Source organism: Rhopalosiphum padi, chromosome 3 (assembly GCF_020882245.1).
Source record: "Rhopalosiphum padi isolate XX-2018 chromosome 3, ASM2088224v1, whole genome shotgun sequence".
Classification (NCBI taxonomy): Eukaryota; Metazoa; Arthropoda; class Insecta; order Hemiptera; family Aphididae; genus Rhopalosiphum; species Rhopalosiphum padi.
Window position 1 is genome coordinate 54,362,859 of NC_083599.1, and position 25,261 is coordinate 54,388,119.

General features: G+C 25.3%; 1 protein-coding gene across 2 annotated transcripts; it reads right to left on the reverse strand.

The window, feature by feature from the left end:
• Positions 1-1,804: 1,804 nt before the first annotated feature.
• Positions 1,805-24,765, reverse strand: LOC132927066 (glycine receptor subunit alpha-2-like). 2 transcript variants are annotated; one of them, XM_060991514.1, is made up of 12 exons: positions 24,464-24,765; positions 21,225-21,590; positions 11,912-12,000; positions 11,390-11,552; positions 11,251-11,333; positions 10,890-11,033; positions 10,717-10,799; positions 10,518-10,652; positions 9,546-9,646; positions 8,275-8,435; positions 6,544-6,652; positions 1,805-3,065 (listed from the first exon to the last, which is right to left on the reverse strand). In XM_060991514.1, exons 3-12 carry the CDS (start codon positions 11,983-11,985, stop codon positions 2,853-2,855), a joined length of 1,266 nt encoding a protein of 421 aa, XP_060847497.1. In that variant the 5' UTR covers positions 11,986-12,000; positions 21,225-21,590; positions 24,464-24,765; the 3' UTR covers positions 1,805-2,852. The 2 variants fall into 2 exon arrangements, with proteins under 2 accessions (XP_060847497.1, XP_060847498.1); XM_060991515.1 differs by having other exon boundaries at positions 24,460-24,765.
• Positions 24,766-25,261: the final 496 nt, after the last annotated feature.

Consider the following 25,261-nt stretch of genomic DNA (forward strand, 5'->3'; position numbering starts at 1 on the left):
TTAAAATATATAAGTATATAACTGTGGTTTAATAATCAAGAATTAAATTACCCGACATAAATATTATTTAAAATAGGAAATAAATTAGGACAATATAAAGTATTAAAATTTTACGTAACTTATATTTTTCAAAATAATAAGTAAATACTGTTAAAAAATCGACCTGTATGTTTATGGTTATATTCTAACATAAACTGAGTTAGGTAGGTACATAAAAAAATAAATTTTTATTTTAATAATAATATTTAATTATTAAATATTGTATATTTTTATATAATGAAAGGTAAATATTGTACACTTAGAGTTTGAAATCGAAATGAAAGTTGACTTTGTTTTTTAATCATAAAAATTAGAGTTTTTTTCTGATTTTGATTAAAAAAAATATATATTAATTTTAAAATTGTATGATTCTTTAAATATTGTACAATATTGGTTTTAATGTTTTCTGATTTTTAATTAGATTTTAAACATATTTTTTTTTAAATTTAAATATCACTAACATTTTTACGATTTTAATTTTGATATCTACCTACCGATAAAATAATAATGATAATAATGGAGCTTTTGGCTTTGTTGAATTTTAAACCAATTTGTACTTAAATAAAAATTATGGAACAATTATTATTTTGAGATAAATTATTGCTTCTAATTTTTATTTCATTTCATTATTAATTTTTAATATCAATAATATCATTAAAAAAAAAAAAAAAATCTATTTTGACATTAAAACATTTTTAATGATTTTTATAGATATTAAATATTCTTTAAAATCGATTTCAAGTCTTGAATTCGTAATCACTGACTCGTGTAATTTGTTTTTTAATATATACCTATACGTGTTTATACTATATACAACTGTGGTCGGTATGAACCAGAAGGTCATGATCATATATGTACAATTTGAGTGCGAGTGATGAGTGATCTGCTTTAACGGCAAGTATTGCAGCTAATATTCGCGAGTAATATTTGTTCGTATAAGGTATAACATTGAAGATCCACATAAAGTTAGCAGCACAATCATTAGTCCATAATAATTCATACATGAAATATATCCGATAAATTTGTTGATAACTTGTATCGGGTGAAATTTTGTTAGCATAAAGTTAGTTAGGTGATAGCAAGTTATAGCAATTCAAAATTTATAAATGCTGTCCTGAAGAAAATATTCAAACAAATTCTGGGAGTAATCTATTAATTCCTGAAAAATCGCCAACAATTTTATTAAATAACCTACATTATATGTTTTTGTATTCCGTTATGGTTGTGCTACGACTAGGCTTTATGAGAGTCATTGGAAACTATATTTATAATTAAAATAACGTATCACGCGCATAAACGAATAATTTAAACTAATCGTTTTTAAAAATGCGAAGAATCAAATATTGTCGATCAGATTAAAAGTAATCGAAAATTTCCCATATTATCTTATATATTAATATAATATTATATACCTACTAACGTGGTTCTCAAACCTTTTATGATCTCAGAGCTCCTTTATAGTTACAACAAAAATATATCTTCTCAGTGCTATGGACCAACAGTTTTAAAACTATTACAGTATTTCACTTTAATTCCGATATTTGGCATCGGATTATCATTACCATACATCGCATTTTTCACTAATTTGACTGTTTAAAACACTTATTAGTTATAGCAGCGGTTTTCAACATTTTTTGGATCGTGACCCCTCAGTTTTTTATTTTTTTGTAACGCGACCCCCTAAAAAAAAATGATATATAACGCTATAACTGTTATAGTATATCACATGCTGTCGTACGCGTGATTTCAGATTAATAAAACAGAATTTAAAAAAGTTGTTTCTTTATTTTATACAGGAAAACAAATAGGTCAATCAAATTGAAGAAACTCACACTTTAATTATTTTTTTTAAAATTCAATTTTACGAATATAGGTATTGATTTGTTTAATCATTAAAAAACAACGCGTGCAACGTCATATTAAGATATAGCTTGCAATTCGATATGATAATATAGGTGATTGACGCATTTATGAAATTCACGGAGAATGCAGATAGAGTAACTGTCAGATTAAAATTATTTTAATTTTCAAACATCATCGTTTCAATTTTATATACCACGACGTACATCAATAGTTCTTAAACGTCTGATTTGCGTATAGGTATTTCAGGTTTTATATAACTGCGGTATACATGCAAAATACATTATATTATTATACAGAGTTATTCAAAATTATTCGTCCGATTTAAAATTATTATATATTTTCAGTTTTTAGATTCAAATTAAATAAAAGAATAATATTTCAAATGTATTTAATAATATACCTATAAAGTATAAATGTTCTATGTAGCTTGGCTTCACTTGGTCAAACAAACAACATCTACAGTCAAAACTCAAATTAATTCCATATATACGTATATATAGGTTGCAACTGATTTGGCTAATTGTTTAACTCTTCTGTGGTTGTTGTCAATAATGGTACTAGGTATACAACACGAACTAAGATATATACATATATATATATCTTAGTCCGTGGTATACAGTATCTTTAACAAATTTCTAAAAAAAGGTAGTCAATCTTCAAAGTATTAAGATCGGGTGACCTAGGAAGCTGTCTAAGTTAATTAATAATAATAAAGCATCGAATAATTCTACTTGGATAACCCTGTATACAGTACAATAATTGTTTTGGTGTACTATATAGTGACTGTATAGGCGCATATTATCTCTAATATGTACGTATATTGTTAGGTACCTAAATACCGTCGTCGTGATATTAACAAAATCAGATGTAAGTCGTATTATAAATTTAATGATGGGTATTGTTAGTGTAGTGGGTGTGTGAGACGACGGGGTGACTATCGCGCGATGGCATTATAAAAACCGTGCGAAAATAACCCAGTACGTCATGTTGAGTACCGCAAACAGCAACGGAAAGAACACCCTCGAAAATCTATCGATGTTTATGGCCCGGGTGCGGTTTCTCTGTGCGAGGGCCGTTGTGGCGGCCAATGCGGCCGCAGTGGCCTGTGGTGGTGGACGCGGGGGCGGCGGGATCGGGTGGCCATCGTTTAACTTCAAGTTGCTCTGCAAACCAAAAGATATTTTCATGAAATTATTTGGATCAAAAATAAACGATCGATTTTTGTTATCTCTTTACAACTATAGCTATGTAAAAACACGTCATTATAATATTATGATAGGTATTAATGGTTATATATTACCAATACATATTTCCCATGTTGGTACCTTTGGAAGAAGAGCTGGAGAATAACATAATATCTCTTTTTTCAAGTATTGTTTACTTTTAATTGTGTATCATGTGTATTGTCATTTGCTATACTAGGTAGATACCTACTCACAGAAGAAGCACTTGAATTGCATTCCGCAAAAAAAATATACTCAGATTATGTACCGAAAGATCCAGGACGCAATTTGTGTATTTTAATCAGAAGTTCTAACTAATAATTAAATAAATAATAAATAATATTTTTTTGTTAAATGTATAATTATTTTACAACAAAAAGAAAATATACGTTAAATCTAATTAAAAGTCAACTGGTATAATTGTATAAATAAGTTTTTTATAAATTCTAACTTTGTTATTTAATGTCATAGTCAATTTTGATAGTTTTTCAGATTGATATTGTTATAAATTATTCGAGAAACAAAATCCATTCATATCTATCGTAATTTATAATATAAAATAATACATAATATCAGATTTCAAGACCTCTTAATAAATATTCCACGGAAAACCCCTAAAAAGAAAAATATACTACCTGGCCAATATACTGGGACGCAATGCGTGTACCATTTTTATGGGAAGCAGCTAAAGCTCTTCTCTTACAAAACGAGTATTTGCTATTGGGCAAAGTTTTCTTATAAACTAAAAATATAAAAATGTAATGTCCTTTTAAAGCCATCAATCAAGGCTAATGTCTTAACTAGATAATTAATTTATGACTTTTAAAAAAGTTATGCTGTAAATATATAGGTACTATGCACGATATTGTTAAAAAAACTTCTCAGTGGCGATGGGTAAGAGGGGCCTGCTTGTGTTTCCTCCCTTCAAATACACCAATGACCTAACCTAGAGCAAATTTAATAAAATAGTAAAAACAATAAGTATACCGAACATTATTATATTATAAGTTTCTAGTATACAACCACTTTACCGCGAAAGTCATAAGTGCGTACTACGTATTCATTCAAAATGTTCAGCAAATATGTTTTATTATTTTTGTATTTACATTTTATTTTATCAATAGCATATGTAATTTAAAAAATTAAATTATTTGATGGTGCTTCAATAAATAAATTATAAAAATCCAAGGAAAAGGCACAAAAATAAACAATCGGTTGAATTATTTAGTACTTGACTTTGAGATGTTAGCAAACAATCTATAAACTATAAATAATAATGCAATATTCGGTACTTTCCTGTTATACAGGACTACGGCTATTTTCGTGATTACCTCCCAAGACTACCTCCGTTATAAAAGACAACCGCGGTTGTTTAGTGAAACACCACAATCCCGTTATCTAAGACTACCAAAATTTGCACACTTTCCTATTATCACAGACTACCTTAGTTTTATTTAAAATTTATATTTGTACAGTGCACCTCCATAATTAATTCTTTGATATTTTTTTAATCAGTAGGTATTATTGGGATGGCTATATTCGAATTATATATATAAAAAAAGTATCTAAATACCCAGTAGACATTTGTAATGTATTACACAACACACGCTACATATGTGGCGTACTGTCACTAAAAACAATAAAATAATAATTATAATAAATACAAAAATAATAGTGGTAAAAAATGGTAAATCTACAAATAAAATAATAAATAATGATGGCTATATTTACGAATTATATATATAAAAAAAATGTAATAATATTAGTGTCGTATAATCATTTTAGATGTTTCTACATCAAAAAACTTTTGTATCATAAATTGTTCTCTATTTTGAATATCGATGTGTTAAAATGGCTGTAACATAAATTTTGAATCACCCTATATTAATATATAATAATATAATATTAATATAACAATTGTGAATTGCTACGCTAGAACGCAGTGCGTGAATATCGTACAGCTAATTGTGGTAGTCGCGATAAAGGAGGTAGTTCTTGGGTGGTAGTCGCGAAAACCATTTTAGTAGTCTTAAATAACAGGATTGTGATGTTGTCAAAAATCATGGTAGTCTCGTATAACAGGAAAGTACCCAATATTCTATTGTAATTAAATCTAATACTTTTATAAAAAAAAATCATGTTATTTACATCATATAAAAATCTTCCCACATAGCAAAACAATATAGGTTAGGTTAAATCGTTTTCGAACAAATATAATGGTTTGGAAATATAGAACGTTGAAGTATTTTTTAATTACATGATATTCGGTCATTCCAAATTTCCTAGTCCTGTATATATTTTTAATTAACTTATTAATTCATAACCTTATTATTAAATTATTTTCAATTTTATCAAAAAACATTGTATAAAATTATAATGATTATCATTTAGAAAAAATATAAAAAAACCTACAATAAATTCTTATTAAAAAATTGTTTAAAGAATTTCGCAAAAATGAATGTTTATTTTTAAAATGATCACCCTGTTTACAATTATGTGAGGTTTCGATAGTCTTAGAAATGATTAAATCATTGATTATATTGTTTTTCGCTTTATATAAACAAGCGTCAGCTACCTTCGGTTTTATGTCATATTATAATATACTTAAAATAATTCGAATATTCAACACCTACTTATAATATTAAAACCATATTCATAAATGTCAATTTGTTTCTATATTATGTAAGTATAGATGGAACAGCATAATCCACACTTATGTAATTATAGACAGGGTGTATACTTTAATCTTCTTTATTTTACTTTAAAAAATATTATAAATACGGGAATAATAATAACACATGAATATACATATAAAGCATGTGGAAATCTAGAAAAGCTGTAAAATGGGTATATGTTGTCGTTAAAAGTTAAAAAAGGGAAATATAAATAATTATGGTATGATATAATGTTTATTATATAGTTTTATTCATAAAAAGTAACCCATAATAAATACTTAGGAACAATATATTTGGAATATTAATTTCTATATTCATGTGAAGTGAACACATTCTGAGCATTTTCTTAAGTAAGTTTATTCGTAAAAGTTACCAACAATATAATTAAGATTTTTCTTTAAATAATATTCGATGGTTGCAGGATGATAGTTTGATACCTACTTCAAAGAGATCTTTCATCATAATTGTCGTTTAATGTTAAGCATTTAATTTACATTATTTAATGCATTTTTGTGTAACATTTTATTTTTAAAGTTGATCATTAATATGAATTTAAATTTATGTATTGATAAGTTATCAATGATATCTTATTTTTATTTTAATTTCCTACTCATTTAAAATACAATGAACTCCAAAACGGTTAGGTAGAAGTCTAATAAATTAATAATCTTGATTTTAAATGTTTAGAAATAATTAACTATTTCCCTTTGTTTAATTTTAATATAATTAAAAATGATATTTACCCTGAAGCTGAAATTAAATGATTTTTTATTTAATGGTTTTGGCGGCATGTCGGAATCACCAAGCACTATGTTCACCAAACAATATTCCATAAGAGCCATAAATACGAACCTAAAACATACATCGGTTACAAATTTTGTTAGTTAAACGCACTGATTTAACAATAATATTATATTTATAATTTATTTTTTATGTATAACGAAGATAAATAATTTATAAGAAATCTGTAATTTAATGACTAAAATTACAATCAATTAATAAATAACGTATGCTGTAGGAAACTAAGAATTGAAATACACATTTGTAAAACGTTATTAGCACCTACTTGATACAAAAGTTCAAAAAAATATTTTGAACGAATATTGGATATTTCATATAATATCATTAAGTAAAAATTAATCACAGGAAATTATATGAAAACATTCTCAGGAAATATTGACAATTTTTTATTGGATATGGCTGCATTTTAACATACACAAACAAATAGAATGTCTTCAAAAATGTTTACAGTGGAAAAATATAGCTTTATAAGATTTTTCGAAAATTTTACTGTACCCTTAGGTAGGTACACTTTATTTTATTTTTTCATCCGTGATGCACTAATACTTCATATCTTGGGTAGGTACCCAAGTATAGTTCAAAATATTATTTGATTTACACCTACTAAAATAATCTAGATCTCGCCAGTTCGTTCTGAGATGACATTTGTATACAAAGCAAAATTATGGACATGGTAGTCGGGCTGTACCTAACTAAATTATCACCGATACCACTACGGTTATCATACATACACGCGCCTTGATTATTAAAAAGGTATCTAAACTTTGATTCATACCTTTAACATTATATAATACCTATTATTATTTTTGGCTCTAATACTATATTATGTCCGTGTGATATTTTGTATATAATGTTTTAGATGATTATCTATTTAAATACACTTTATATTAAATACAATTCACTGATTTTATTAGTATCATATGATTTATAATGAACAACCTAATCAATATATATTTTGAATTTAAAATATAGATGGTTGAATTATATGATGCGTTTATATAAACAGTGAATTAATGTATGCAAATATACTATATTATATTATAGCAAACGATTGTTTTTAAATATTAATTATTTCATCAATTTAATTACAAGTATTTAAATATAACAAGTTTTCATATTAAAAAATAATAACACCAGAGAGAGTTCTACAATTGGTAATAAATTATTATACAAAACTATAATAATATATATAGTAATAAATTAATATGAATAATTATTACGTATATTTTAATATTCATAAACGTTTATAATATGTTAATAGTAGTTCATAATAGTTCTTTATAGAAACTTGTGACTTGCTGTCCATTTACATATGATGATAATTGTATTCTTAATAAAATATTTCAATTTAATAGCAATTAATTTCATTTGATTAGTTTAGTTATAAATATTTAGTTATAGATATAACCGTTAAATATAAACATGCAAATAAATGCAATTAAAATCAAATAAATATATGGCATAATATGGTGTATTGGTGTCTTACATTTTAAGAATCCGTATTTTCTGGAATTTACATTCTCGTTTTAATTAAATACTTTATAGTATGTACCTATTCAATAAATTAAATTTCAAGAGGTAATTTTAAAACTGTCCCCCACTTCAAACTTAATTATTATTTGTAAATTACTATTGTTAAATACATTTATTTAAAATTCATATATTATACTTACACTGTACAAGCGGACATAAATGTATCAACTGCTTTTAGATATGAAACTGGAGGCAGTGCAGCTTGAGATTTAGCGTGTTGTGTTGACAATGTCAATAGAGACGTAACACCCAACGTCACACGGGCTGGAGCTGCTTCAGGTTTAATCCAAAACGAAACCCACTAAAAATGTTTTAATTTGATTGCTGTTTTATAAATTTTATAATAGCAATGTTTGTCACTAGCTGAAAATAGTTAAATACAAGATACCTAACTAAGAGTATCACAGAACACTTATTTTTCATATATTTTAAAAATTTAGAACAATAAGGGTAATAAATTACATATTTTTCACAATGTTCAATTTAAATTTTTAAAGTATGTATAAATTATTCAACAGATATTCAGGCTATTTAAAAGTTAATTTTACATGTTAAGTTTAATAACTTTAAAAAAATTCAAAATTAAGATATTATTATAAGAATTCCATGAAATAATTGCATTGCATTTGTGTTAATTTTGGGCACATAAGATTTTAAATACCTAGAAAAGGTTATTCCTAAATAACCTGGTCTAAAAACTTGTGAATTCAAACTATTTTTTAAAAATTACAAGCGAACTACAAGAACTCGTATGTTTAATTTACTTTTGCTTTTAGTAATTTTTCTAGTTATACGAATAAAAATTTAATTTTCTGCAACGTATTGAAATGTGCATGCATGTACAAAAATTGCATTCTACCAAAAACGATAATGTTTTACACACACTAATGTTGATTTACTACTTACACATTGGCACAACCCAAACGTACATGTCCTATGAATTACCTATATATTACTCCTTAAAACTTATGCTATGTACTGGTCCCTAGTACGGCTTAATGGACAACTGTTTGTGGTTATCACTTGACGTTATAATAATGTATTTATTAGAGTAAACTCAAGTGAGCAATAACAATATTATAATATATAACTTTAAATATAGTATGACAACTAGAAAAAAATGCGAAAAAAATAATAATATAAATATTAAATACCATAAATATTATGCTACATTCTATTTCTGGTTATAATTTCAAATTTGTAGTTAAATTTATAAAAATGAAATAACCAGGAATAAAGACCTATACAAGTCCCATCAAGTTAGGTAATCTATAAGCTGTTGTTTTTGTTTAAGATGGCATGCAAAGAACTTACATTATGAATAGGTTACTATGAGTGTAGTTATTATTTGTAAATTATTAGGTCTATAAATAACTATTATTATTTTATATGATTATTGTTATTTACTTACCGACATAATGACAATAAGGCAGGTAGGAATATAAGTGTGAAACAGATAATACCCGAGTCTTCGTTTAAGAACAAAAATAACTTCAAGACATGTAAAATTTCCTGAAAAATTAAGTAATTGCATCAATTTATGACATATTTTAATTACAATTTATAAGTTCAAACTTATTTAGACTTTTAATATAAAAATATAAAAATTGGTAGTATGAATCTATAAACCAGACATAATAGAATACACTAGGCAAAGTTAATAATAAATTTCATTTGTGCTTATGATACTATGCTACAACATAATTAACAAAATTATTATTAAATTACGTACTTGAAAATGATGAATATATTTTTTTAAATAGATATGCTATAAATATTAGCAATTTATATAAAATACTTGGAGAAACTGCAAAATAAATTTCTGTTTTATATTTAATCTATATGTTATCGATATATGGTTTAGACTACATAGGTTTATAGTTTCTTATTGGAAAAATATTTAAAGCTCATTTTTTTGTCAAACAAAAATAATTTAAAATATAATGAGTTAATTAACAACTTATAATATATTATTTTCTAAAAAAACAATTTAATACGCCTATTAGAATCTTAAAAAATAAAATTTAATTTATCAGAAATATTTTATACAGGTTACTCAAATAATTACATTTACATACCTATCATTAATGCCAAGTATAGCCTTTCCTTATTGACTTCCTACTTATCCAATGTGTAAAAACGTTTTAGAATCACTGTAGTCTGTGAAATACACAGAAATATATAATGGGAGGAAGAAGTTATATTAATACATATACATGTATACAAACATTTTACGTTTTTATATAGTGTAAAATAATTAAGGGAGATTAGTAAACACCCAAACTCCCCGTGTGTATATGCCGCTAGTTGTAATACTTTGTTACTCGTATTATTATATATTTTTAAACAGCTATAACTAGTATAAGTATAGGAAAATATGTACCGGTGGAATAAACCTGAGTGCAGTCAGCAGTTTGATTCTTAACTAACTGCAATTGAGGCAATTCAATGTTTTCATCGACAACCAACGGTACCTCTGGATCCCATTGGAATATCATGTCATCAGTGGTATGAGACACTGAAATAAATTAGATATTTCAATTTTATAGTGGTTTTACTATTAAATGACAGTTTTATCTTACAGCTTTCCATTTGAAGCTTGCATTCTTGTGTATCATGTGGATATATCATGAAGTTCATTGCACAGGATAATGTTAACGTTAATCTAAAAACGAAAAATCACTTTGAAGAATATTGAATTAACTTTATAATAAAGATAACTACTACTGATGTTAATAAAATATTAAAATCATACTTGACCATGTAGAGAATAGTTTTGTCTTTATAAAGCCACATGTAATGATTTGGAATTGTCATAGTTTGAAAAGTAACGGCTTTGGCATTTTTAAAAAACGAATCCGGTCTCCAAATATTTTTCAACCAATCAACCTCTAATAATCTGAAAAAAGATTTATTAGAAATTTATTATATAAGTATTTACTATAAAATTTATTATTACATTTTATATGCGATTTTAACTTTTATACAACCTATTTGAACCTATTTTGTACAACTATTACTATTACTTATATTGACTTAGATTAAGAACTTTTGAATGATTCAATGTAATCTAAAGAAATTCATGATTAACATAAAAAAAATGTATAGACACTAACCTATATTCGGAAGTCATATTTTCCGGCAAACGAAGTCTATGATCCTTCCACGTTTGAGCAAAAAAAATATCAGCAGCGTATGTCTTATGAAAAAAAACCATTTAAATACAAAATAATTTTTAATTTATACAATAGTTACCATTGCATTTTCATCGATTGAATCTAAGCCCATCACCGTAACATGAAAATGAACTTTTGTCGCCGTACCATCTATTTTGGGTGGTCTCATTTTATCATATTGTTTTGCATCCTCTGGTAGAATATCTCTGAATTCCAAGCATTTCGAATATCTAAATTGAAAACTATTTAAAAGAAAACAAAACATGAAACATGAATTACAAAGAGATTGAATAATTCAAAATTTAGGATTCTGGTGCTGGTGTATACGTATAGATACTATGAAGACGAACATCTTTCAATAGAATTTTATATTTTATTTGAATATAACTGAAAACTGTATTAGTAAACAAATATTTATAATAATTTAAGTATTTTAAGGAATCAGACAGAGTTAAAATAACTATAAAATGTATTTTTTTTATCAATGGGGATACATAAAATATTGTCAAAATTAACCCTGTACTTTTATTTTGAAAATCTGAACGTACTATTAAAAAAAAGTAATATTACATTATTATTAGTTATTAGTTATTATACTTACTTGATAACATAGAGGACAATTATAAGCTTAGTTATAATAGCACTGGATATTTTTTTTGTATTCCAATTCTTCATAACTAAATTGTAAACCTAAGACATAAATACCAAGTACAGTCATATTTTAATTTTAATGTTATTTATTTATATCAGAAAATTAAAATATTTTTGAATATACAATGTACGAAAACACGTATAAAAAAATATTAATCAGACATTTCAAATATTATTGATAAATTATAAATTATAATATTGTATGTATTCTAAACAGGTATCTACACTAAATTAACTAAACTTGGTTTGTAGTCTTAAGTTATATATATTTATGTATAACTAAATATTTTTTTCCTATAAAGTACCAGTTACTTAATTATCATTTTATAATTAAAGAAGTATAAGTATCAGTTGAGAATTGAGAATTTCCGAATCAATCTTTGTTTTACAAATATGCAGGTTGCAGGTAGGTAACTCTTATAGATTCCATATATTTTATTGATTTGTCTAATGCACAATTTTTAATTCACGATGGATATTCGAATGTATGTGATAAATTTAATTTGAAAATAATCATAAATTAACGAAAATAAGTTATATTTAGAATTTATCTTAATTAAATATATAATGAGTACTTATGGTTAAAAAATATTTAGGATTGTAAATGTAAACCTTAAATGTTTTATAGTAAAATACTATAATATAAATTTTTAGTTCTAAAAAAAAAGTAAATTCGATAATTCTAGGTTGTGACGTACGAATGTATAGATATTTTTATTTTTGTATTGCGTAGGTATATGCAACCACAAATTTACATTCAATGTTTGGTATTTAGTATTAATTTAAATTTTTTATAATATGAATTTTAAAGATTTTAAAGTAATGTTATCACTTACTATATTTCATATTCTTATTATTCTCCATACAGAATTTTTTTAACTGACCTGTCCAATTCTTGGACTTAGGTATAATATTCATTTTTCTCAGTAGAAATTTAAGTGATAAGTAGGTATATTTCAAATATTTGGTACTTTTAGTATTTTTAAAATTAAAAGTGTCTCAACATTTTACTTAAAAACCGAAGTCCTAGATTCATCCCGTAAACTCCAATACATGTATTATGTTTGAATATGTTTTATTTTAGATATACGAGTATAAACACATTTTTAAATTATGATCGAGTATTTGAGTGACATATAGTGGTTATAGTAAGTGCAAAATATCAACTATAATAAACTAATACATTACTAATTTCACTATCAATATCAACCATCAATTAAGTAAAAGTTTTAGTGACTTAATAGTTAGCTATATTGATAAAAAATGTATTAAAATGTAAACCTCATTCTATGTTATTTGTTTTACAATTATTAATATCTTTATAGTACATATATTAATATCAATGATCAGTGTATCAGTATATGCACTAAAAATCATTGTGTATATACTTGCAATACTTGCATACATTCAACAAATTGTAAGTTAATGCCAAGAATATATAGCTTTATTTAATTTAAAATAATAATATCAATAATTTTAATATCAATACTATACATACAATACATTTTTTTCATAAAAAATAAAAAGAATATAATTATGGGAAAAAAACAGATAAGTCCATGTCGGGTCAAAGATTTTCAATGACGTGTGGTTTGCGTTCTTTTTTAAAAACACTTAATTACGACGTTACGTATAAGCCAGTCTATCGATTAAAAATTGAAAACTGATGGTACTTCGAGTTAGTCTGAATATTGTAAGCTCTCAGCAGTTTTCGATAAATTTGCGAAAAACTGAGTAATGAGAATAATGCATGCGGTTTGGCCGATTTTTTATATATTATGCTGTATTGCCGTTTTTATAGTGTAATTTTTTTTTGGAACGTTTTATACTTGAGACAAAGATAATGTCCATTTTTTTTGTATGGATAAAATTATTGTTACAGCATTTAAATATTATCAATTTTTTAATGCTGTAATTTTTCTTTATTTTTTACACTTTGTGCTCAATTCATGTTTGATTTATAATATTACATGATTATTCCTATTGTAGTGTTTGTTATTAAAAATAAACTAACATTGTAGATACCTACAGATTCCAAATTTATGAATTTATTTATCGTCATGACAACTATATTTTTATTTAGTTGGTCGTATACCTATAGACTCCTATATATACCGTCTACTAAAAGAAACATAGTCTACCGTAATATTATTAAAAGTATAAATAAAACAAATTTGAATTTATTATTAAATTTAAAAATTTAAAACTATGATTTTACAAAAAATATTATTCAGTGATCAAAAATTTTAGTATAAGTATAACTATTATCGATATTACGGATTATCCACAAAACATAGTTTCATATCTCTTTAGAAAGAATCAAAAATGTTTCCATTTTCATTTAATCCTTATAGCAAAGTACCTCTCTAATAAGTCTTCATTTGTACCACACATTTTCTTAACAATTTTCAATCTAAGAAGGCCTTCAAAGACAAATAAAAAGTTACTTCACCACAAATGACACTAAACCAACTAAATTATTGTTACATGATAAAATATATACCCTTTTGAAAAATTAAGATAAAACATATAAATTGGTATAGGTATAAGGTAATAAACCAATAAATAATAATTATGCAGAATTCACACAACATTGGTACACCGCATACTATGCTCATATTTATAGTTGGGTAGTACCTACACAAAACGGAGGTAGACCGCATATTAGGAAAATAGCCACCGTATATAATATTTTTATATATGGCTTTGTTTTCAACATTTTTGTATACGATAAGACTATGTTAATTTGATGATAGTTTATTTTTATGCAAATTATATACATAGGTTATGCCAAACACTCATATTCTGCTCTACAAGTTCGAATGATGTCAGCAGTTTTGTCTATAATGGTGACGTATATAAATGCCGTTATTGAATATTATTAAGCTCTAACTTGTATGTGTTGACATCATTAAAACATCTTAATAATTAATTATTTTTAAAATTGTGTTAATATGGCTAACTGCAATCTCGTATATGTATATATTAGTATAAGTATATTACCGACAATGATTTTATTAGGTAATGACTAAAACCCGAATTTAAACTATCAAAATGTGCTTAAAAAATAACCAATTCTGACGTATAAAATATCTCTTCAATGCAATTCCTATAGAGAATTATTACTAACAATATTTTGATAGGAACGCAAACGATGGGAAAACTCATCATTTTTAACATTTCTTTATTTAACTAAACTAAACGAAATGCAAAAATGAAGTACAAAGCTTAGGGACGCACGATAAATAAACAGAATATACTCGAAATAAACCTGATTTCCTGATTGCGATGAAACAGCAACTAGCAACCAATTAGTTAATATTAATTTTTACTTATTAAACTCCATATAATCTATATGAATATAAATCTATATAATCTCTATAGATTATAGATAAACACATTACCTACCACATTCATAAATAGATCAGTTGGCATTTGATACCGGTAAAAAATACCAAAAAAAAAATTTACACAAATAATATTATGAAAACTATATTTATTTTATAATAAATATATATATTATATATTATAATATTAATATATATTTGAGCAGTAAATATTCATTAATGATTTTGCGTTGCCAGTCTTATACATCTGTGCAATATAAAATCATAATACATACGACATATGTATACAGGGCCGGCGAAAGCTATGGGCGACCTGGGCGACTGCCCAGGACGCCAGCATGGAAAGGGAACCAAACTGAAAATTATTTTTATTTAATTTATCTTTTAATACGCATTAATAATATATACAATTTGAAATATTCTAATGTCGTTTTAATTTAAGATGCAATTGTCTCATATTTGCAGGGGTGGACTGGCCTGGCGGGACACCGGGACAAATCCTAGTGGCTCGTTACAATAATAGATTAAAATAAATGGCCTGATAATATTTTATAAATTAAAAATATATAGTATACGAAAAAATATAAAAATATAATAAATATAATGCATAAATAGGTATTACCTTATCAGCTCGTGTATATATATAATGTATACCACAGCACCGTTAAAAGTATTTAGAACCCGATATTAAGTCCTTCTACTTTTTAACTAAATGCTTCAATTATAGTTATTGATACTTCAGAATATAATCAATCAGCTACAGCTTCATCAGTAGAAGAGCAATTAGAAAGCAAAGCATCAGAATATCTTGTAGGTTTAACTGCTTATTGTTTATTAATTCATGATCGTATATTGTAAAATTTATACCTTTTACTTGAAAAGTAAGAAAACTTTTGTAAATAAATTAGAACTAATTTAAAATATTAAATGTGAAATATGATATACGTATTTATATATAAAAATCAATAGATATTGATATATTTTTTTATTTAATTAATCCCCGTTCTTTTATAACTTAAAACAATTATTTTTCAAAATAATTTCAAAAATGATTGCACGAGGACGACATTTTTAATGTGTGATCATGAAAAGTTGCTATGAACATTGAACATATAATATGGTTTTTGAGAACCCTGAATCACTGTGATTTTATGCTTACACAGATAAAAATAGCTTTTAGACGAATAATTCTCTTTAAGCTTTTAAAATCTCCCTGCCAAAAAGTGCTGTGAACCTACAAATACATACTACTAGTATAATAATGTACATATAGTAATTAATACAGATAAAATAAGTGTAAATTAAACGACTGTTGAACATGTATTGTTTAAATAAATCAATCTTTAACGAAATATTTATTTTAATGGATACATTTGAATGTAACTCGAACACTATGCAGTATATAAATTTGTATACAGTGTACAAATTTGCATAGAGGTTTCACACTGATCGATGTAAAAACAGACTGCATAATAAACATAATACTATAATATGTACCCAAGTGACTTTTACGTTTCACTACTGCAGCAGTTGTATTATATTATTACAGTAAAAAGATTAATAATGTAATGTTGGTGAAAAAATGTATTTTATAGGTACTACTATACCTACTTATAGCTGTGGTATGAACGGGTATGTACAATGTACATATATATTAATATGAATAGTATTTAGTTCACTTTCATTATTATAAAAATATTTAATTTTATTATACTGGGTTGCGAGCAAAATGAATTAATTTGATAGACCAATCAGGGGCTATATTAAATCGTATTTAACGTACCACTACTACCACTATATTAGTACACTATTGATTCATTAAATGTCGAATGATTGGTCAAACAATCTGGCACAAGTAATTTAAACTATTTAATATTCATTTCATTAAATATATATTTTTATAATTTTAGAAAAAGATAGTCTTGATAAAATTATAAAAGTAACCAACTTAATACGAGTGGTACTATATTTCCATCCAATCACACGTTTTTATTTTAATCCCAAAATCAGTATTATCGAAATTGACACATCACAACCGACTTTTATAACTTATATAAAATTGTTGAAAATTATTTTGACAGTCAAAACAGTTTTGTCTGAACAGCCTATTGTTGTATAACAACGTAATAACATGACACATACAGAGTATAATGGAAAATAAATATTAACTTAAAAATATATACATATATTTATATAAAATAAGTCAGTTATATGACTAATTTTAAGTATAATTGTATAATAATAAAACTATTTACAATATAGACATTATTTAAAAACATATCCGTTTTATAAAAAAGTAACACATTCCTTTTTAAATCGTTAAGAGTCTGTGAGTTTTTTTTAATCTAAAAGGGGTGAAAAAAAGTCAGGAAACACTGCATTATATCGTATTATGTTTCATTCAATTTATTGAATAAAAAATGTGGATTTCAAAATTAAATTCGTTTTTCAAATCAAACCTAAAATACAAAGTTAATAACTTCACAAAGACAGGGTGACTTCATTATTTTTGAAGAAACTAAAAATATAATTTATTTTTTATAAGCAAAATCACTTGTATTTATTTATAAGGATATTATAGAAATCGGTCATGAGAAAAAAAATATCAAGCCTCACATTAAATTAATAATGCGTAATATGGCTCGACGACTACTAAGCTAGCAAACTATTGGTAACTTTTCGAGAGCACAAGTCAGCTTCAAGTGTGCTTATGGACAAAAGTTGCTACCTTCGCAAAAATCTCTCCTCCACCCCCAACCATTACACTTTTTATCGTTCGTTCACGCCAGAATCTTTTATTTTATTATTATTATTTTTTTTTTTAATTGCATCTCATACTAAAGTGATGACGTAAAAGAGTCTTAAATGTCTGTGTGTCAAAGAGATTACGTGCATTGATACTTGAAAATACACGCACATACACATATATGTATACATATTATATAGTAGCGATATTTCATTAATATAAAATCTAACCTTATGTAGTCTGCTTGCAATTTAAGCTGTACGGTTGTTCAAATTATCATTATATATGGTACAGATAAAAATAAAATCGGTTTTATAAATATCACATAAAAATACCGACACAGTACGCAAAATACCGATGTACATAATAAAGAAATAAAATTAATTAACTGGTTGACTTAGTTAATTGGTAAGTAGTATTCCTAACGTTTCTAACGTTTTTATAATTAATTATTTGACGTATTTTAATTGGAATATATTATAATAGACATCGATGTTTTGTGTAAATTGTACATAAATTGAACCAATGTCATTTTTCAAGTAATATATAATTTTAATATAATACTATGAAAGAGATGCATCAAACTATCAAATAAAATGATCGTAATAAACAAATTTAAAAAGTAAAAAAACGAAACAGATATTATTCACATATATCTCAATATTAAACGTGTTGATTATTGGTACTATTGAGTTTAGTATATTATAATTTATAAATGTATAAGTTATACAGTATAACAATATGAAAGCAAAAGGAATTCGTATCGCAATATTTTTAATTTCATAAAAAAATATATTAATAAATTAGAAAAATTAATACAAATATCAATGTCCGTAAATAAAAATTAAAAATATTTATATTATAATCCAAATGTCTACAGTAATAATACTAATTTAATAAGAACATTATATGAATAATCAAATATAGATTTGTATTTAGGAACAAATATTTAATAATATCGAACAATCATAAATAATTATTATATCAAATTATAACAGTAAATATAGTTATTTTTGTAACCTATGATGCCACTAGTTTTGTAATTTAAAAATTTAAATTTACTAAGTTGGGATTTGCGTGAACAATTTTATATAACGTAGGTATTTATACCTCTGTAAACATATTTTTTGTAAAAAAAACTCTTCAGTGTAATACTATTCTATATATAATATTATTTCCTTTCATTCATAATCTAAAATAAAAGATAATTTGATACAAATGGTCTAAAATTTAATCGTAAGTTAAATCAGTCACGTATTAATTCATAAAACATGTGTTATACCTACATGATTTACACAAAGATATACTTAATAAACGTGCTTTATCTATCATATCGCTAGATGCACTGAGTATTCAAAATGGGGGAATACTTAAAGCCCTTCAAGATATTTTGAAGTTTGAACCGCTTCCATTATTATGTACTTAACAAAACATTTAATTGATTAAAAAAAAACTTCTAAATAATATGTGATGATAGTTTGAAATCAATCATATTATGTGCGATATATTTTTGGAAGTTAGATAATAGCCACCAAACAAAAAAAATAAAATATAGAAAAGTTTTATCTCATTTACTGGTGAAAAATAAATTATCGTAGAAATCCGGGTAATCCGGGTTATCAAATACAAATTGTCAAATGTACTTTTTTTGTTTTTTATTGTTATCTACTTTATCCTGAAGACGTAACAAAGTTTTCATAATGGCTATTTTATCGATAGATACGTTGACGACACGGAGTCAGAGACACCTTCTAAAATATGTTAATTGAAACAACCGCAGTACGCCAACCACGGTATATTTTATCGGTCAAGATGTATTTTACTGTCATTATTAAATTATCTATAATTTATAATATTAAGTAATTATATAGATGCTCAATTACTGCATGTACCTACATCCTTACGCACAATAATTTATATTTGATGTTGACATAAAATAAATACCATTGGTCCAGTCGTCGACTTTAAACAATAAATTAAATTTTAATCAAGTATTTTTTTTCATTATAAGATTTGGTTAAAAAATAAAAACTGTGCTTTGATGAATTGCTGCACAAATATTTTGTTTATGTTTTAAAAATATAAACAATAATAACAGTGAATATATTTTATTACTCATCTAAACTATATAGGTACTTAAATAATTTAATAATTATATTATAAAATATGTGGATAATAAACTATTTCAAGCACGTTGCCATAGCCATGTGAAATAATTAACTCCTATAATAAATAATTATATTTACGTAAATATGCACGTCATTCATAATATACGATATAAAAATATTTGTATTTATTAAAATTTTGAAATATTCAACCTTTAATGATGTAACTGCGACTGATACAAAATATAATGATTTTAATAATTAAATAGATTTTGTTGTGAAAATATAAAAATGGTTATGTAACTGATATATTGGAAACCAATTGTTGATAATTGTAGTAGGATTTCAAAGTGAATAGATACATTAAATAATATAATAGTAATAACTAATAATATTTAAATTATAGTAATAAATACTATATTATTTGTAACTATACAATGAAATGATTTTTCTTAAAAGATTTTAATTCATAATATATTTACAAACTATTAAGTGCGGAACTTAGGTAAAGATATTCATTGTTGTTATTTAAAAATATATTATAGTAATATACATGTTTTAGATATCTCACCGCTAAATGTAATAGTTTAAATAATAATAACAGCTACCTAATACAAAGTTACACTGATTAAGTAATACTAATAATAGTTTGAAGACAATAAATCTATTGATTTCGAATAATAATAGTATTACTACTTAGACACGTAAGATTCGCGTGCGATCAAATATTTTTTCTAAAAATTATTTCTTGTATAATATGTATTATGATTAAACTCGTAATATGCGTTTAGGAAATTAAATACAGTGCATTCGTACTTGTCAAATTAAAATTTGATTTTTATTAATAATCGATCGGGGCAGTGGCGTTTATAAGGAAAATTATGATGCGGTTGCCCATGGTGAAATTCCAATTATTACATACATGCCATAATGTACATACATGTATGTCGTAATTACTAATTAAAAAGATTAATAACTCCCACTCCCTTAAAACCGTAATTGGCCAATAGTTAATTAATTTCCATACATATACGTTAATGCCTACAGGTTAGATTAGGTACTTACATGTATTTGTTTAGATGCAAACGATTGAAATGTGTCTATATCGGCGCGGCAAGTCCACTGAAGCTCGACGAGTCAACAATACATTTGATCGCTCCGGCAAAACGTAAGTATTATATTAACATTATAATATTATTTTGCGCCGTGCGTAGCTATTACTCGCATCATAACCAATAAGTGTTATGCGAGGGCGTTAGAGATTGATTGACTGGCTCTCCTCTGTGGTGTGTGCCTGCGTTCCTTCGCCCTCCGATATTATGCTGCATCATACGTCATTGTGACCCATATATTGTTCAATCGTCGGCAACGCCGTTCGAAGAATGAATAACGACATTAAAAAATGGTAATCAAATGATTTCCACGTCAGTTCTGAAATAGAATGTTATGTATAGTATAGTATTTTGTATATTATATTATACTACCATATTGCTGAATAAATTATTTTTAGCTGGTATCCGTATTGATGCTAATGAATTGTTTTATTTACCTACATATTTTATTATATTAAAAAAAATATAGTCGTAAGTGTAAGTCGTCTGTGACGACTTTTAACAGTTGGAAGTTGGAATATAATGTATATAAATATTTTTTACGTTAATTATAGTTTATAGTTTTTTAATTTACTATCATTGTGAGTTGTGACATTTCATTATGTTACCTGCTACTGTTCTTTCGACAAAATATACACGTAATTTCTAAAAACAATTTTTCTTTTAATGTAAATTATGCATATTATATTATATACTTAATCATTTTCTCCTACGTATAATATTAATTTTTTATGGTATCGTGTATTTTACCTAGGTAAGATACAGCTGTATCTAATATACTAATAATATTATGTAAATATAATAAGGTTTTTAATATTTTTTATATATAATATATTTAAATGATTTTAATGTCATTTTTAAAATACAATCATAACCTAAGCGTGTTACGCATTTTATAATGTCATTTTCCACCCATATTGTTCTATAGCCGTATCTGATTTTATAATGAATTTCAGGTAGTCCCCAACAAAATTATTATGTAGTAACAACACTGTCTTTTAAAAAATATTTTCGTTGCAGCTTTACAGATACGCAGTAATTTTGAAATTTTTTTAGGGTTGCAGGTTTTGAACTTCCAAAAAAATGAATATCTATAATCTATATTAATAATAATAAAAAAAAAAAAAAAATTATGAAAACTTCTAGTTATATGACTATAGATGCCTATAGGACGATCTTTTTTTTAAGAAAAGTATGTAAGTTGATTTTCAGATTGGTTTTCGAAAATATAATGATTTTAAAATTAAAAATAAAAGTTCTAATAAATTAATAACATACAATATTATTATTACTATTTATACATTATACTTCATAAACATATTCATGTTCATGTTCTTCTAAAACATCAATTGATATACGATATACCTAGTATCAATAGTATTATCCATGAACAGGTAGTGTAATCATATTAATTATTTATATGTTATATCCCAAAACAAGAAACACGATAAAAAGATTACAAAGAAAATATTTTTTAAAAAACAAAACATTTCGGTGAGAGTTTCAAGACAGCAGGATGAGTAGTTAAAAATGAGAAATTCTCGTAAAATACGAGACATCTGATATTTAAAACCATACAGGATAAATTTACTTAACTATTTATTATTGGTTAATTTTTGAATTTTTTTAGGTATTTTATATCATTCAATGAGTTTAAAAAAAAAAATACGTAAAAAATTCAAAAAGTAACCAATAATAAATAGTTATAAATAGTTTTATGCATGTTAATGAATCATATAAAAATGTATTATTTATTAAAATTGAAATGACTCTTATTTAGTCAATTTTTATTTTAGAGCCTTGGTTAATAGTCAAAATGACTTAAAAAATTCTTCTTATCCGAATTTGGTATTTTACATTGGTTTACATTGGTTGCCATTTAAATGAATGCAAATTGTATTGCGCATGTGCGTACCGAGTGGATTAAAAATTTGAAATTTATCTAAAAATGTGTACTTGTATACCACTAGCTTGTAAAAAAACTTTAATTTATTCCAATATAATCCGGTCGAAAAATGCAGTGTTCCTTAAATTGGTGAACACACAGTATAGATACCTAGTTACGAAATCCAATATAATTCAAAGGTTTTGAAGCAATAATCTATAGTTTAAAAACTAGATATGGTAAATATAAATCATATAATACTATAATACTATAATACATTAAATATATTTAATAATGTACTTATATTTTAATACATTATATAGGTATATGTATTACCATTTACCAGGAACAATATATTTTATCGATACTATCGAAGTTAGAATAATACATAAAGCTAGGTATGTTCCTGATAGCTTAAAAAGTATTTAATTACATTCTATTCATTAAATTCTAAATATTAGATTTAAGTACGTAGTATAATGAAATTAAAACATTGAACCTACTTTGCTTCAACTACCTATTATGCTCATGAGTCATCGCTACCTATATAGAATCCGAAACTTTGAACTTAAATGCACCAATAATATATCTACTGAATATACCTGCATATGCATATACAGTTATACGAGATTTATCAACAAAAATATGCATTTTTCTCAATGAGACTAACTATTTTTTTGTGAAAAAACTAAATTTAATACTAAAGCCAAAAATAAAACATGTAAATGCAACAAAATTCGAGCCTTGTTCAGCTAGTCGCCAATTCTAACATTACTAAGATTACAACTATGATAAAGAAATAGTTATAGTGTATAGCTCTAAAAAAATCCCCAAATAAACAAATGTATAAATTCTCCTAAGAACCTAAAACTATGCATTAAAAATATGCACTTCTTGTTAATTTTTATTACCATTTTGATTTTAATACATTATTGTATTTATTAATTATTTAAATTAATAATCCATATTTTTTTAGACATTTCATAAATATAATACATATATCATAAATAGTTGTCAACAGTGTATAAGACTTATTAAATATATATATATATACTAAAAAATATTAATATAATTTAAATAGCATTTTTTTTTTAATATATGAAATGGAATTAAAGTAAAATATAATTATAATATATATAAATTTGCTCGTATATATGTTTCTTAAACAGCTAATATGCAAAAGTCTTCTACCGTAATTATAACGTAATAATATTATAACTTATAAGTATTAATATTTTAATAATTAAAAAAATATGATTGCGTGTATAATATATTCCATATACGTATTATATTATATACCTACTTACCTAAGACTGCAGATTAATACCATCAATTTAAAAATCACTCCATCCGGCTCACAGTTGCCCGTATACGTTGTAACTCGCTGTAAAAGTGCGTAATGTTTGCTTGGAGCATATTGGACGAATCGCGTATTATAATTTTATGTCGATGACGATCAAAGTGTCTGCAAAGATTACTACGCCATCTAGCGCTGTGCTAATATGTTTTTATCGGCGACGCGTATACTCGTAGACGACAATTTATTGTGAATTGATTGACGATCGATACGTTTTTTGAATGAACAAGCGAATGCATCACAACAGTATATTATATATATTTTGCTTAGTCGCACATAAAAACGCCTTCATTCACGTTTCTCGTGTGCTCTCGTGTGATCAGCGCTCTTCATTACCATTCAGTAGGTATAATTATTAATTATTATGATCAACACTGATAACACTTCAGGCGCAGTGCGTGCATTTGGTTTTTAATAATTTCTAGGCGAAATAATTTTACTTATAAATGCACGACAGTTTTTACATAATAACGTAAATCTTAATATAGATTTAATTTATATACCTGTACACCGTTCTAACTTTTAATGCAAATTGTGTAAATAATATAAATCTGAGTGATATGGCCAATGTGAAAATATAAACGGAACTATCGAATTATCTACTGTGATGTATTGGTTACGAACAAAATTAATTATTAATATTCTTGTTTACAAGTTCATATTGTCCGTGTGATAATATCAAAATGCAGATAAATAATAATAATTATTATAATATTAATTTGTTACAAATTAATATAATCAATTTAAT

Bases quoted from the DNA above. Each gene is read 5' to 3' on its own strand.
- LOC132927066 (XM_060991514.1), bottom strand. From the start codon at position 11,985: ATGAAGAATTGGAATACAAAAAAAATATCCAGTGCTATTATAACTAAG. The intron at 10,800-10,889 runs GTATGATTTTAA...TTTCGTTTTTAG, and splicing joins ACTATTCTCTACATGGTCAA to ATTAACGTTAACATTATCCT. The intron at 9,647-10,517 runs GTACATATTTTC...TTAATTTTTCAG, and splicing joins CACTCAGGTTTATTCCACCG to GAAATTTTACATGTCTTGAA.